The sequence below is a fragment of the Onthophagus taurus genome, chromosome 8, assembly GCF_036711975.1.
Source record: "Onthophagus taurus isolate NC chromosome 8, IU_Otau_3.0, whole genome shotgun sequence".
In the NCBI taxonomy this organism is placed as follows: domain Eukaryota; kingdom Metazoa; phylum Arthropoda; class Insecta; order Coleoptera; family Scarabaeidae; genus Onthophagus; species Onthophagus taurus.
Genome location: NC_091973.1, coordinates 2,476,263 through 2,491,118, shown reverse-complemented (window position 1 = coordinate 2,491,118; position 14,856 = coordinate 2,476,263). Strand labels below are relative to the sequence as shown.

The 14,856-nt window shown below is 27.7% G+C and overlaps 2 protein-coding genes across 4 annotated transcripts; both read left to right on the top strand.

Annotated features, from left to right (window-relative positions):
- Nucleotides 1-63: 63 nt before the first annotated feature.
- On the top strand, nucleotides 64-11,569 carry LOC111425646 (oogenesis-related potein sosie). The gene is made up of 5 exons (XM_023059799.2): nucleotides 64-328; nucleotides 4,017-4,512; nucleotides 4,804-4,953; nucleotides 10,685-10,807; nucleotides 11,205-11,569. Exons 2-5 carry the CDS (start codon nucleotides 4,389-4,391, stop codon nucleotides 11,279-11,281), a joined length of 474 nt encoding a protein of 157 aa, XP_022915567.2. The 5' UTR covers nucleotides 64-328; nucleotides 4,017-4,388; the 3' UTR covers nucleotides 11,282-11,569.
- A 132-nt stretch (nucleotides 11,570-11,701) lies between these two features.
- Nucleotides 11,702-14,856, top strand: LOC111425567 (myosin light chain kinase, smooth muscle-like). Of its 3 annotated transcripts, none has more exons than XM_023059678.2 (8): nucleotides 11,702-11,835; nucleotides 11,998-12,039; nucleotides 12,222-12,312; nucleotides 12,367-12,570; nucleotides 12,622-12,763; nucleotides 12,809-13,008; nucleotides 13,197-13,349; nucleotides 13,604-14,856. In XM_023059678.2, the coding sequence occupies exons 2-8, from the start codon at nucleotides 12,006-12,008 to the stop codon at nucleotides 14,511-14,513; spliced, it is 1,734 nt and encodes a 577-aa protein (XP_022915446.1). In that variant the 5' UTR covers nucleotides 11,702-11,835; nucleotides 11,998-12,005; the 3' UTR covers nucleotides 14,514-14,856. The 3 variants fall into 3 exon arrangements, with proteins under 3 accessions (XP_022915446.1, XP_022915447.1, XP_022915445.1); XM_023059679.2 differs by having other exon boundaries at nucleotides 11,950-12,039; XM_023059677.2 differs by having other exon boundaries at nucleotides 11,894-12,039.

Below are 14,856 nucleotides of genomic sequence, written 5' to 3'. Positions count from 1 at the left end.
AATTTGTTACATGACAAACAAAAATACAATTCAAAACATCTATAAACACTAAAAGCAGAACATTCTTTTATTCTCACAATAAACCGATCGAAATTATAAAATTGTTGAAATTAATGTTAAAGCCAAAAGAAGTCAATCTCGTCCGAAAGACTTTGAAATTAAGGAGAGAGGATATATCTAAGAACTGGCGAATTACCCAGAAATGATGGGTATAATCTTAAGATAATAGATGAGTATAAAAAGATCTCTCGTAATTTTTATTTTTGTCATTTGTGTTCTTAATCGAAGTGTCATTTTTATTTTTACTTAATAAATTTGTGTTACTGGGGTAAGTCAATAATGTTATTTTTTTATTTATTATTTTTATGTTTCGAGAATCAAGGTTGTTAAAATTAAAATTTGGTATTCTAGTGATGGATATCGAAAATTATATCAAATATTGTTTTCTCAAAAACTAAAAGTTATTTTTGAAAACGGGTTTGTTCATTGGAAAGAGGACACTTTTATTAACACTTTGGGAAATTTTTAAACCCATATTCCAAGAAATCGATTTTATACGAATTATTAAAACTTAATCGGCGAAAATGGCAAAAATCGAAAAAATTTTTGATCATTTCAAAAATTGATTTCTCAAGAACTAAAAGTGATTTTTCAAAACGGCTTTTTGCATTAAAAAGGGGATACTTTAATTACTAATTGGTGATATTTCCAGAAGGATCCTACAAGAAATTAATTTTATAGCGAATTTTGAAAATTATTGCAACATCGAAAATTTTATCAAAACTTCAAATATTGTTTTCTCAAAAACTAAAAGTTATTTTTCAAAACGGGTTGGTTCATTGGAAAGAGGACACTTTTATTAACACTTTGGGAAATTTTTAAACTCATAATCCAAGTAATCCATTTTATACGAATTATTAAATCTTAATCGGCGAAAATTGTAAAAATCGAAAAAATGTTTGATCATTTCAAAAATTTATTTCTCAAGAACTAAAAGGGATTTTTCAAAACGGCTTTTTGCATTAAAAAGGGGATACTTTAATTAATAATTGGTGATATTTCCAGAAGGATCCTTCAAGAAATTAATTTTATAGCGAATTTTGAAAATTATTGCATCATCGAAAATTTTATCAAAACTTCAAATATTGTTTTCTCAAAAACTAATAGTTATTTTTCAAAACGGGTTGGTTCATTGGAAAGAGAACACTTTTATTAACACTTTGGGAAATTTTTAAACTCATATTCCAAGAAATCGATTTTATACGAATTATTAAAACTTAATCGGCGAAAATTGCAAAAATCGAAAAAATTTTTGATCATTTTAAAAATTTATTTCTCAAGAACTAAAAGTGATTTTTCAAAACGGCTTTTTGCATTAAAAAGGGGATACTTTAATTAATAATTGGTGATATTTCCAGAAGGATCCTTCAAGAAATTAATTTTATAGCGAATTTTGAAGATTATTGCAACATCGAAAATTTTATCAAAACTTCAAATATTGTTTTCTCAAAAACTAAAAGTTATTTTTCAAAACGGGTTGGTTCATTGGAAAGAGAACGCTATTATTAACACTTTGGGAAATTTTTAAACTCATAATCCAAGTAATCCATTTTATACGAATTATTAAATCTTAATCGGCGAAAATTGTAAAAATCGAAAAAATGTTTGATCATTTCAAAAATTTATTTCTCAAGAACTAAAAGGGATTTTTCAAAACGGCTTTTTGCATTAAAAAGGGGATACTTTAATTAATAATTGGTGATATTTCCAGAAGGATCCTTCAAGAAATTAATTTTATAGCGAATTTTGAAAATTATTGCATCATCGAAAATTTTATCAAAACTTCAAATATTGTTTTCTCAAAAACTAATAGTTATTTTTCAAAACGGGTTGGTTCATTGGAAAGAGAACACTTTTATTAACACTTTGGGAAATTTTTAAACTCATATTCCAAGAAATCGATTTTATACGAATTATTAAAACTTAATCGGCGAAAATTGCAAAAATCGAAAAAATTTTTGATCATTTTAAAAATTTATTTCTCAAGAACTAAAAGTGATTTTTCAAAACGGCTTTTTGCATTAAAAAGGGGATACTTTAATTAATAATTGGTGATATTTCCAGAAGGATCCTTCAAGAAATTAATTTTATAGCGAATTTTGAAGATTATTGCAACATCGAAAATTTTATCAAAACTTCAAATATTGTTTTCTCAAAAACTAAAAGTTATTTTTCAAAACGGGTTGGTTCATTGGAAAGAGAACGCTATTATTAACACTTTGGGAAATTTTTAAACTCATATTCCAAGAAATCGATTTTATACGAATTATTAAAATTTAATCTGCGAAAATTGCAAAAATCGAAAAAATTGTTGATCATTTCAAAAATTGATTTCTCAAGAACTAAAAGTGATTTTTCAAAACGGCTTTTTGCATTAAAAAGGGGATACTTTAATTAATAATTGGTGATATTTCCAGAAAGATCCTACAAGAAATTAATTTTATAGCGAATTTTGAAAATTATTGCAACATCGAAAATTTGATTAAAACTTCAAATATTGTTTTCTCAAAAACTAAAAGTTATTTTTTAAAGCGGGTTGGTTCATTGGAAAAAGGAGACTTTTATTAACACTTTGGGAAATTTTTAAACTCATATTCCAAGAAATCGATTTCATACGAATTATTAAAATTTAATCTGCGAAAATTGCAAAATTCGAAAAAATTTTTGATCATTTCAAAAATTTATTTCTCAAGAACTAAAAGTGATTTTTCAAGACGGCTTTTTGCATTAAAAAGGGGATACTTTAATTAATAATTGGTGATATTTCCAAAAGGATCCTTCAAGAAATGAATTTTATAGCGAATTTTGAAAATTATTGCAACATCGAAAATTTTATCAAAACTTCAAATATTGTTTTCTCAAAAACTAAAAGTTATTTTTCAAAACGGGTTGGTTCATTGGAAAGAGAACACTTTTATTAACACTTTGGGAAATTTTTAAACTCATAATCCAAGTAATCGATTTTATACGAATTATTAAATCTTAATCGGCGAAAATTGTAAAAATCGAAAAAATTGTTGATCATTTCAAAAATTTATTTCTCAAGAACTAAAAGTGATTTTTCAAAACGGCTTTTTGCATTAAAAAGGGGATACTTTAATTAATAACTGGTGATATTTCCACAAGGATCCTTCAAGAAATGAATTTTATAGCGAATTTTGAAAATTATTGCAACATCGAAAATTTGATTAAAACTTCAAATATTGTTTTCTCAAAAACTAAAAGTTATTTTTCAAAACGGGTTGGTTCATTGGAAAAAGGACACTTTTATTAACACTTTGGGAAATTTTTAAACTCATAATCCAAGTAATCGATTTTATACGAATTATTAAAACTTAATCGGCGAAAATTGCAAAAATCGAAAATTTTTTTGATCATTTCAAAAATTTATTTGTCAAGAACTAAAAGTGATTTTTTAAAACGACTTTTTGCATTAAAAACGGGGTACTTTAATTAATAATTGGTGATATTTTCAGAAAGATCCTTCAAGAAATTAATTTTATAGCGAATTTTGAAAATTATTGCAACATCGAAAATTTTATCAAAACTTCAAATATTGTTTTCTCAAAAACTAAAAGTTATTTTTCAAAGTGGGTTGGTTTATTGGAAAAAGGACACTTTTATTAACAATTTTCAAACTCATATTCCAAAAAATGGATTTTATACGATTTTTAGCCGGATATCCGTTCCACCACTAGTCTATTCTAAAAGAATGTTCCTCCATTAACCAATTTTGGGGTTAATACGGTGAATGATAAAGCAAGAACTAAGGGTAATGAACCTACTCTTAATACGACCCTTCATACACTATTCATAATTTTTCGTTTACTCATTTAAATATGTAAAATTATGTCTTTCTATATAATATTCCAAAACAATAATTAAAGGTGTAATTTGAATTTCAATAAGTAATAAGCAATAATTTTGTAACTTAAATTAATTTTTTTCAATTTCAGTATAAAAACATAAGGGTAGTTCCGTGTTAACCTTTAACCAGAAGATGGTGATTGTGATAGCTGTGGTTGATTCCTGAAGAAAAAAAATGGAAAGAAAAGAATCAGATCGAGGGCGTGATTTACGGCGTGGAAATACACGGTGGATTGTATAAGGCCCCACGACGTTGTGACGCAATGGTTTGCGTGCTAAGGTCGAAGCTTATCGAGTAGAAATCCTTAAGGTGGCAATTCCAAGTAAAATACACGTGCAGTGGTGGTTATTCTTAGGGGCCGGCGCAGACGCCTGAAAAACGCCTTCAAATCGGCAGACTTTGAACCATACAGCACCGTGTACGACCAATCGCGATACAACCTTCCAAGTGTTCGAGCAAGATGAACGCTTTGTATGTGACAGTGTCCGTTCCCATCCTGTTGCTACTGGCAGGTTTTAACCATGCCCATGGCCTTTCAACCTTCGGGAGGTCTCCAACTGTGCCGCCAATCTCAACCCCACAATGTACACGATATGGACATTTTTTTAAATCATCATTTTATTTTAAATTACCAGATAACATGCAGTGCCATTTCACCCGATGGTACTACTGTCATTTCATGCTTCGATTGATACATTTAAAAAGCGCAATCGAATTTTACCATAAAATTTCATTCCTTCTGTGTCATCCAAGCTCACATCATGAACTGCATTACTTTCATATCATTAATTATTTTTTCTGGCTTCTTTGTTGGTGTTGGTGGGAAAATCTGTTGTTTGTTTCGATTATAAGAGTAACTATTTTTTCTGTTTCAGTACATGCAAAAGATTGTACAACCCACGATGATTGTAAAGGTATGAATGGAACTAGCTGCGTCGAATATGCCAATTCCATCAACAAGCTGTATTGTTTATGTGGAAACAATCAGCCTCCTCGTAACGGAGTTTGTCCAACAGTTAAAAAAGGTAAAGATTATTTGTGTTGATAATCGGACTTTAAATATTTATGGCACCTGCAACCTGATAAAACGTAGCCCGAAAAGATACGGTACAATAATTTGTTTGAACAACGAAATAAACATGCAAATGCGATTCCCACAATCGGGTCAAAAACGGCGCTAGCATAAATCAAACGTAATGTATTCAAGTTCGAGCTTGCTCGACATAATTTTTAAACTAGGTTAGCAACTGGATAGTTAAAGGAAACCAACATTAATCAAGATAAATTAACCCACTCAATACATTTTTGAAAATTATTTTTTTTCTCTTATTTATTTTACAAAACCATTTAAAACGAAATCAACCGGCTGCTGCAATGCGTTAACGATATAAAACCCGATAAAGTTGCGAGCCGCACGAACGTCAAGTGCACATTACCATAATCGCGTAGTTCTTTAAACAATGTTTTCTTTTATAAAATCACTAAGTATTAAATTTAAATTTAACACTTGACCTTATAATGCAGACTAATTAATAATTAGATTTCGAAATTTTTAGAATTAATAAATTTAAATGAAATTGGATGAGTAAAAAGAAATAATTTATGGCACTCACTCCTTGTGAAAAATTAAGATGTATGATCATCAAATATTAAATGTTAAAAGTTGATGCTGACTCGAGAACTTTTACTGAAATAAAACTAAACCTAGAACTAGAAAGTTACTAACTTTAAAAATTTGGAAAAAATCGATTTGTTGGAAAATCGTTATGAAATTTTCACCAATTATTAATGAAAGCATCTACTTTTCAATGAAAAAGTCCATTTTGAAAAATCACTTTTAGTTCTTGAGATATAAATCTTTTAACTCAATCACAATTTTTGGTAATTTTTAAGTTTTTCTGTACTTAATTTAAAAATTTAGGAAAAATCGATTTTTTGGAGAATCGTTATGAAATTATCACTAATTATTAATTAAAGCATCTCCTTTTCAATGAAAAACTCCGTTTTGAAAAATCACATTTAGTTCTTGAGATACACATCTTTTAACTCAATCATAATTTCTGGTAATTTTTAAGTTGCCTATACTAATTTCAAAATGTTGGAAAAAATCGATTTCTTGGAACATCATTATAAATTTTTCACCAATTATAAATTAAAGCATCTACTTTTCAATGAAAAACTCCGTTTTGAAGAATCACTTTTAGTTCTTGAGATACACATCTTTTAACTCAATCATAATTTCTGGTAATTTTTAAGTTTCCTATACTAATTTCAAAATGTTAAAAAAAATCGATTTCTTGGAACATCATTATAAATTTTTCACCAATTATAAATTAAAGCATCTACTTTTCAATGAAAAACTCCATTTTGAAAAATCACTTTTAGTTCTTGAGATACACATCTTTTAACTCAATCATAATTTCTGGTAATTTTTAAGTTTCCTATACTAATTTCAAAATGTTAAAAAAAATCGATTTCTTGGAACATCATTATAAATTTTTCACCAATTATAAATTAAAGCATCTACTTTTCAATGAAAAACTCCGTTTTGAAAAATCACTTTTAGTTCTTGAGATACACATCTTTTAACTCAATCATAATTTCTGGTAATTTTTAAGTTCCCTATACTAATTTCAAAATGTTGGAAAAAATCGATTTCTTGAAACATCATTATAAATTTTTCACCAATTACAAATTAAAGCATCTACTTTTCAATGAAAAACTCCATTTTGAAAAATCACTTTTAGTTCTTGAGATACACATCTTTTAACTCAATCATAATTTCTGGTAATTTTTAAGTTCCCTATACTAACTTCAAAATGTTAAAAAAAATCGATTTCTTGAAACATCATTATAAATTTTTCACCAATTATAAATTAAAGCATCTACTTTTCAATGAAAAACTCCATTTTTAAAAATCACTTTTAGTTCTTGAGATACACATCTTTTAACTCAATCATAATTTCTGGTAATTTTTAAGTTCCCTATATTAATTTCAAAATGTTGGAAAAAATCGATTTCTTGGAACATCATTATAAATTTTTCACCAATTATAAATTAAAGCATCTACTTTTCAACAAAAAAGTCCGTTTTGAAAAATCACTTTTAGTTCTTGAGATACACATCTTTTAACTCAATCATAATTTCTGGTAATTTTTAAGTTCCCTATATTAATTTCAAAATGTTGGAAAAAATCGATTTCTTGGAACATCATTATAAATTTTTCACCAATTATAAATTAAAGCATCTACTTTTCAATGAAAAACTCCGTTTTGAAAAATCACTTTTAGTTCTTGAGATACACATCTTTTAACTCAATCATAATTTCTGGCAATTTTTAAGTTCCCTATACTAATTTCAAAATGTTGGAAAAAATCGATTTCTTGAAATATCATTATAAATTTTTCACCAATTATAAATTAAAGCATCTACTTTTCAATGAAAAACTCCGTTTTGAAAAATCACTTTTAGTTCTTGAGATACACATCTTTTAACTCAATCATAATTTCTGGTAATTTTTAAGTTCCCTATACTAATTTCAAAATGTTGGAAAAAATCGATTTCTTGAAACATCATTATAAATTTTTCACCAATTATAAATTAAAGCATCTACTTTTCAATGAAAAACTCCGTTTTGAAAAATCACTTTTAGTTCTTGAGATACACATCTTTTAACTCAATCATAATTTCTGATAATTTTTAAGTTCCCTATACTAATTTCAAAATGTTGGAAAAAATCGATTTCTTGAAACATCATTATAAATTTTTCACCAATTATAAATTAAAGCATCTACTTTTCAATGAAAAACTCCATTTTGAAAAATCACTTTTAGTTCTTGAGATACACATCTTTTAACTCAACCATAATTTCTGGTAATTTTTAAGTTCCCTATACTAATTTCAAAATGTTGGAAAAAATCGATTTCTTGAAACATCATTATAAATTTTTCACCAATTACAAATTAAAGCATCTACTTTTCAATGAAAAACTCCATTTTGAAAAATCACTTTTAGTTCTTGAGATACACATCTTTTAACTCAATCATAATTTCTGGTAATTTTTAAGTTCCCTATACTAACTTCAAAATGTTAAAAAAAATCGATTTCTTGAAACATCATTATAAATTTTTCACCAATTATAAATTAAAGCATCTACTTTTCAATGAAAAACTCCATTTTTAAAAATCACTTTTAGTTCTTGAGATACACATCTTTTAACTCAATCATAATTTCTGGTAATTTTTAAGTTCCCTATATTAATTTCAAAATGTTGGAAAAAATCGATTTCTTGGAACATCATTATAAATTTTTCACCAATTATAAATTAAAGCATCTACTTTTCAACAAAAAAGTCCGTTTTGAAAAATCACTTTTAGTTCTTGAGATACACATCTTTTAACTCAATCATAATTTCTGGTAATTTTTAAGTTCCCTATATTAATTTCAAAATGTTGGAAAAAATCGATTTCTTGGAACATCATTATAAATTTTTCACCAATTATAAATTAAAGCATCTACTTTTCAATGAAAAACTCCGTTTTGAAAAATCACTTTTAGTTCTTGAGATACACATCTTTTAACTCAATCATAATTTCTGGCAATTTTTAAGTTCCCTATACTAATTTCAAAATGTTGGAAAAAATCGATTTCTTGAAATATCATTATAAATTTTTCACCAATTATAAATTAAAGCATCTACTTTTCAATGAAAAACTCCGTTTTGAAAAATCACTTTTAGTTCTTGAGATACACATCTTTTAACTCAATCATAATTTCTGGTAATTTTTAAGTTCCCTATACTAATTTCAAAATGTTGGAAAAAATCGATTTCTTGAAACATCATTATAAATTTTTCACCAATTATAAATTAAAGCATCTACTTTTCAATGAAAAACTCCGTTTTGAAAAATCACTTTTAGTTCTTGAGATACACATCTTTTAACTCAATCATAATTTCTGATAATTTTTAAGTTCCCTATACTAATTTCAAAATGTTGGAAAAAATCGATTTCTTGAAACATCATTATAAATTTTTCACCAATTATAAATTAAAGCATCTACTTTTCAATGAAAAACTCCATTTTGAAAAATCACTTTTAGTTCTTGAGATACACATCTTTTAACTCAACCATAATTTCTGGTAATTTTTAAGTTCCTTATAGTAATTTCAAAATGTTGGAAAAAATCGATTTCTTGGAACATCATTATAAATTTTTCACCAATTATAAATTAAAGCATCTACTTTTCAATGAAAAACTCCATTTTTAAAAATCACTTTTAGTTCTTGAGATACACATCTTTTAACTCAATCATAATTTCTGGTAATTTTTAAGTTCCCTATACTAATTTCAAAATGTTGGAAAAAATTGATTTCTTGAAACATCATTATAAATTTTTCACCAATTATAAATTAAAGCATCTCCTTTTCAATAAAATCTCCATTTTGAAAAATCACTTTTAGTTCTTGAGATACACATCTTTTAACTCAATCATAATTTCTGGTAATTTTTAAGTTCCCTATACTAACTTCAAAATGTTAAAAAAAATCGATTTCTTGGAACATCATTATAAATTTTTCACCAATTATAAATTAAAGCATCTACTTTTCAATGAAAAACTCCGTTTTGAAAAATCACTTTTAGTTCTTGAGATACACATCTTTTAACTCAATCATAATTTCTGGTAATTTTTAAGTTCCCTGTACTAATTTCAAAATGTTGGAAAAAATCGATTTCTTGAAACATCATTATAAATTTTTCACCAATTATAAATCAAAGCATCTACTTTTCAATGAAAAAGTCCGTTTTGAAGAATCACTTTTAGTTCTTGAGATACACATCTTTTAACTCAATCATAATTTCTGGTAATTTTTAAGTTCCCTATACTAACTTCAAAATGTTAAAAAAAATCGATTTCTTGAAACATCATTATAAATTTTTCACCAATTATAAATTAAAGCATCTACTTTTCAATGAAAAACTCCATTTTTAAAAATCACTTTTAGTTCTTGAGATACACATCTTTTAACTCAACCATAATTTCTGGTAATTTTTAAGTTCCCTATACTAATTTTAAAATGTTGGAAAATATCGATTTCTTGAAACATCATTATAAATTTTTCACCAATTATAAATTAAAGCATCTACTTTTCAACAAAAAAGACCATTTTGAAAAATCACTTTTAGTTCTTGAGATACACATCTTTTAACTCAATCATAATTTCTGGTAATTTTTAAGTTCCGTATACTAATTTCAAAATGTTAAAAAAAATCAATTTCTTGGAACATCATTATAAATTTTTCACCAATTATAAATTAAAGCATCTACTTTTCAATGAAAAACTCCATTTTTAAAAATCACTTATTGTTCTTGAGATACACATCTTTGAACTCAATCATAATTTCTGGTAATTTTTAAGTTCCCTATACTAATTTCAAAATGTTAAAAAAAATCGATTTCTTGAAACATCATTATAAATTTTTCACCAATTATAAATTAAAGCATCTACTTTTCAATGAAAAAGTCCGTTTTGAAGAATCACTTTTAGTTCTTGAGATATAAATCTTTGAAGTAATCATAATTAGTTCTAGGTTTAGTGTTAGTTCTAGTTTTAGTTGTTATTGAGTGGTGACGTCACGAACGGGCCTTTTTATTAATGGGATGTAGCACTCCTTTTAGATTCTACCATCCTTTATATAAATATGTTTTTTAAATTTAAAAAAAATTCTTATATATATATTTTTGAAAATGTTTCAGAACCTTTTCATATTTGTAATAAGGATGATGATTGCGTAGATGGATCAAGTTGTAAAATGTCAAATTCAGTGAAGGCAAATTTATGCTTATGCGACGAAAATCAGGAAGCAGGCGATTGCAACAGTGAGTAAAGATAAAGATAATTTCTTTTTTGAAAAGAATAGAAAGTAGACTAATTATGATTTCTTTTATACTATATACAATGTATATTACACGTTTTGATATTGATTTTAGACGAAATCTGTTTTTAATACGTAGCAAAGAAAATGAACAACATTGCCTTTTCTAAAGCAAAACTCACGCACACTCATGATTAATCAATAAGATTTATATTTGCATGTAAATTTACAATCATCGATTTATGTAAATGTCGTTCTAGTTTCTGCGCGAACGTATAGTTTTCTGTTGACGTACGGTGAATTGAATTAATTGTTTAAATTTTGAAAAGGTCTCTTCTTGCAATTAAACGAGGTTCATTAATCACTAAATAAATCGCGATTATTTGTTTATTTATTTACAGGTGGTTTTATAAAGCGACCATCCACGTTTGCTGTTTTATTGGGATCTCTCCTATTCTTTGTCAAGATTTTTGGTTAATCCAATACTTTTTAAACTTACATGACGGCTTCTTATTATTGTAGTCGACACGATTCTACGTTTATTATTAAAAAATAATAAATTAACTAAATAAATATATAAGTAAAATAGTTAACATATCAAATATTAAATGTTGTAGATAAAAAATTTCCTAAAATTGTTATAAATTTAGTTAATTATCAAGAAATAATATTACCGTATTTACTAGAATTAATTAAATAAATCTTAGTGTAGTTACTTTTTTATAATTTTGGAGCATGTTGATAAATATACACTTATAAAAAAACATTTTTATGTATCATTTGAATTTTGGTAGAAAAAAATCTTATGAATTCTTCGCCTGACACGTGGCTGAAAATACTAAAAGGCAAGCAGGAACATCTAATTTTAGCGGCTCGATGCCCTGAACCGCTTGTAACTCCACAGTTTGCTAACAGTGTTGTGTCGGTGTTTGACAACGGCCACAGTCTGCAAGTCTGAAAATCTGAATAGAATTCTCCACCAACCACCTTCAACATTCAACCAAAAATAAAAAACCAAGCATCGTCTTAAGGGTACGTTTAAAATCAAAAAAATAAATAATAATAATTACGACGTTAATCTAAAAATAAGATTTTTCGAATCGTGTTTTGACATTTTGTGTCATGGCTGATCGTATTCGCCCGAAGGTTGCACAGATGCACTGTTGAACAGATCAAACCATTCCTTCTTTGTAGGTTGAAATATGATCAAAGTAGATGAAGAAGATCCCATCGGAGGTAAGTTAACATAAAACAAATTTGCTTTAACTTTATTTTATTAAAAATGATTTATTCAAAACAAAATTTGAACATAACTAGAGGCATTTATCCAATTGGCTCCGATTCAAATCCACCTCCTCATTCTTTTTATTATTTTTTGTTATTCAATAAATTATTTTTCATTTCTCTCTTTTTAATAGAAGTTGAACTATCATTTCCATATCGAGATGTTAAAATACGAAGAGGTGTGAACCCCAAAGATCTTTACGAATTAGATGCAGAAATTGGAAGGTTAAATTAATTCAAATTAAAAATTCTTATAGAAAAATTAAAAAAAAATTTTAGGGGAAAATTTGGTACTGTTTATAAATGTACTGAAAAAGCGACCGGTTTGAGTTTGGCCGCAAAATTTATCGGTGTCCCCAAAAAAGAAGATCGTAGAAATGTTGAAAGAGAAGTTGATATCATGCGACAACTGCAACATCCCAGATTAATCCAATTATATGATGCCTTTGAAAATGGGAAGGTTATGTGTGTTGTGCAAGAATTGTAAGCCACCTTTTAAACACCAACAAAAACTTTTAATAATAATTTTATTAGAATTGAAGGAGGAGAACTCTTCGAAAGAGTCATCGACGACGACTTCATATTAACCGAAAAAAGCTGCACCGTATTCATACGTCAGATATGTGAGGGAATCGAGTTTATCCACAAACAAAACATTCTTCATTTAGACATGAAGGTAAAAAATACACATTTTTTATTCAATTTAAAACGTTCTTTTTAGCCAGAAAATATTTTGTGTCTAACAAAAACCGGAAACAGAATCAAAATCATCGATTTTGGACTTGCCAGAAAATTTGATCCAACAAAAAAACTTCAAGTCCTTTTTGGAACACCAGAATTCGTCGCTCCCGAAGTAGTCAACTTTGATCAAATCGGTTTTGGAACAGATATGTGGTCAATAGGAGTTATTTGTTACGTTTTGTAAGTATTTAGGAATATTATATATAAAAGTAAAGAATAAATAAATGTGTTTCCAAAATGTGCAGAAACATATACTATATCAATTTGAGTCTGGTCATCATATTGTGGTGCCTCAACCACAAGCGACTTTACTTTTGACTAATTAGGTCCAAAATCCAAAATCTAATTATGATTTCTTTTTGCTTTAGATTATCTGGTCTTTCACCATTTATGGGACACACCGACATTGAAACTATGGCCAATGTAACAATTGCCAAATATGATTTTGACGATGAAGCCTTCCAGGAAATTTCTGACAACGCTAAAGATTTCATTAGAAAACTACTTTTGAAAGATATGAAGTAAGTAAAGTTTTTGCAAAAATGTTTTTTTCTTAATAATATTTTTTTTGATATTTTATTTTATTTTGTTTTGATTTTTTGATTTCGGGAAAAAGAAAAAAAAAGATATCAAAGACCCAAATTAGTTTTCTTTTCAAACCAAATCTTTATGACTAAAAACTTCTTTGAAAAAATTAACTAATTTGGGTTCTTTCTATTTATGAGTTTTTCCAAATTTTTAAAGAGGTCTTTGTAGTTTTTTTTTCTTTTTCCAGTGCACGCATGACGTCCACCGAGTGTTTGAAACACGCTTGGTTGCAAAGGAGAGTGAAGAAGCTTCAAACAAACCAAATGGACACAACCAAAGATAATTTGAAGCAATTTGTTGAACGCTGGAGCGATCACCCAAATTCCCCATATTTATTCGAAGTTTCGTCTCATTCGATTTTACCTTGTATGAGTTCAAGCTTAAAGTTATCCGAGTCGTTGAACTCTTTGGTGGTTTCAAACCCATCTCCACCGGAATCTTTAAGTTCTTCCCTCGGATCTGATGATAATTTCTTCGTTTTTAATTCTCGGGATAGTTTCCAAAAAGATTTTCAGTATCCAGTTCCAGATCATTTTCGAAGAGCTTCGGATAGTTACGGGGTGGTCAAATCACCAGATATTGTCGAAAGGCTTAATTTAGCCGAAGAAATTCGTAAACTTTCTGACAAACTCTTTCAACTTTCTACTATCAGTCCAAATTTAAATTGTACGACGATTCAATCTAACTCAAATACATATTCTAATTCTAATTCAGCGTTTCATTCAGTAACAGAAACTACACGGTCAGAAAAAAACGTTGATACCACAGTTCCGTGGAGAAGACAACATAATAAGATAAATCAATCGAGTAGAGATGTTCCAATCAGCCCTCGTAAAAAAAGCTCGGACACGTTTAGAGAACAATTTAATTCGAGATTAAACGTTTTTAATTCGAACAGTTCGACATCAGATAATCCGGTGAACACTAAAGATGTCCTTTTGAAACTTTTAGATCGTTGGGAAGGTCCGAAAGTTCAAAAGATTAGGCACAGTTCGATTTCTACTGAATATTCTGAATCCGAAAGTTTAGTTGGGCAAAAAACTATTAACTCTTTGAATACATTTTTCCAAACGAGGCGTACAACTTCGAATAAATAGAAGAGAAAGTACTGTGTGTTAATTAATTATCGTATCCGACGTCATATCGGTATGCAACCAATATCACAGTATTGGTATTGCAATATATGATGACGTCGGGTGCGATAATTAATTAACACACTGTATAATTATAACGTTTATATTCATTTATTTGTCGTAACTTATTATTTAATTTAATTATTTATAAAGCTTTTGCATTTGATCTACAAACTCTCGAGACTTTTGGGACCATGCTATATCGTTTCTTTTTCTTATTATTTTCGTCATTTCTTACTTATTTATTCGTTCGTATTTGTTGTCTTTGTTAAAAAAATGAAATGTAATAAAACAGTTTTTTATTTGA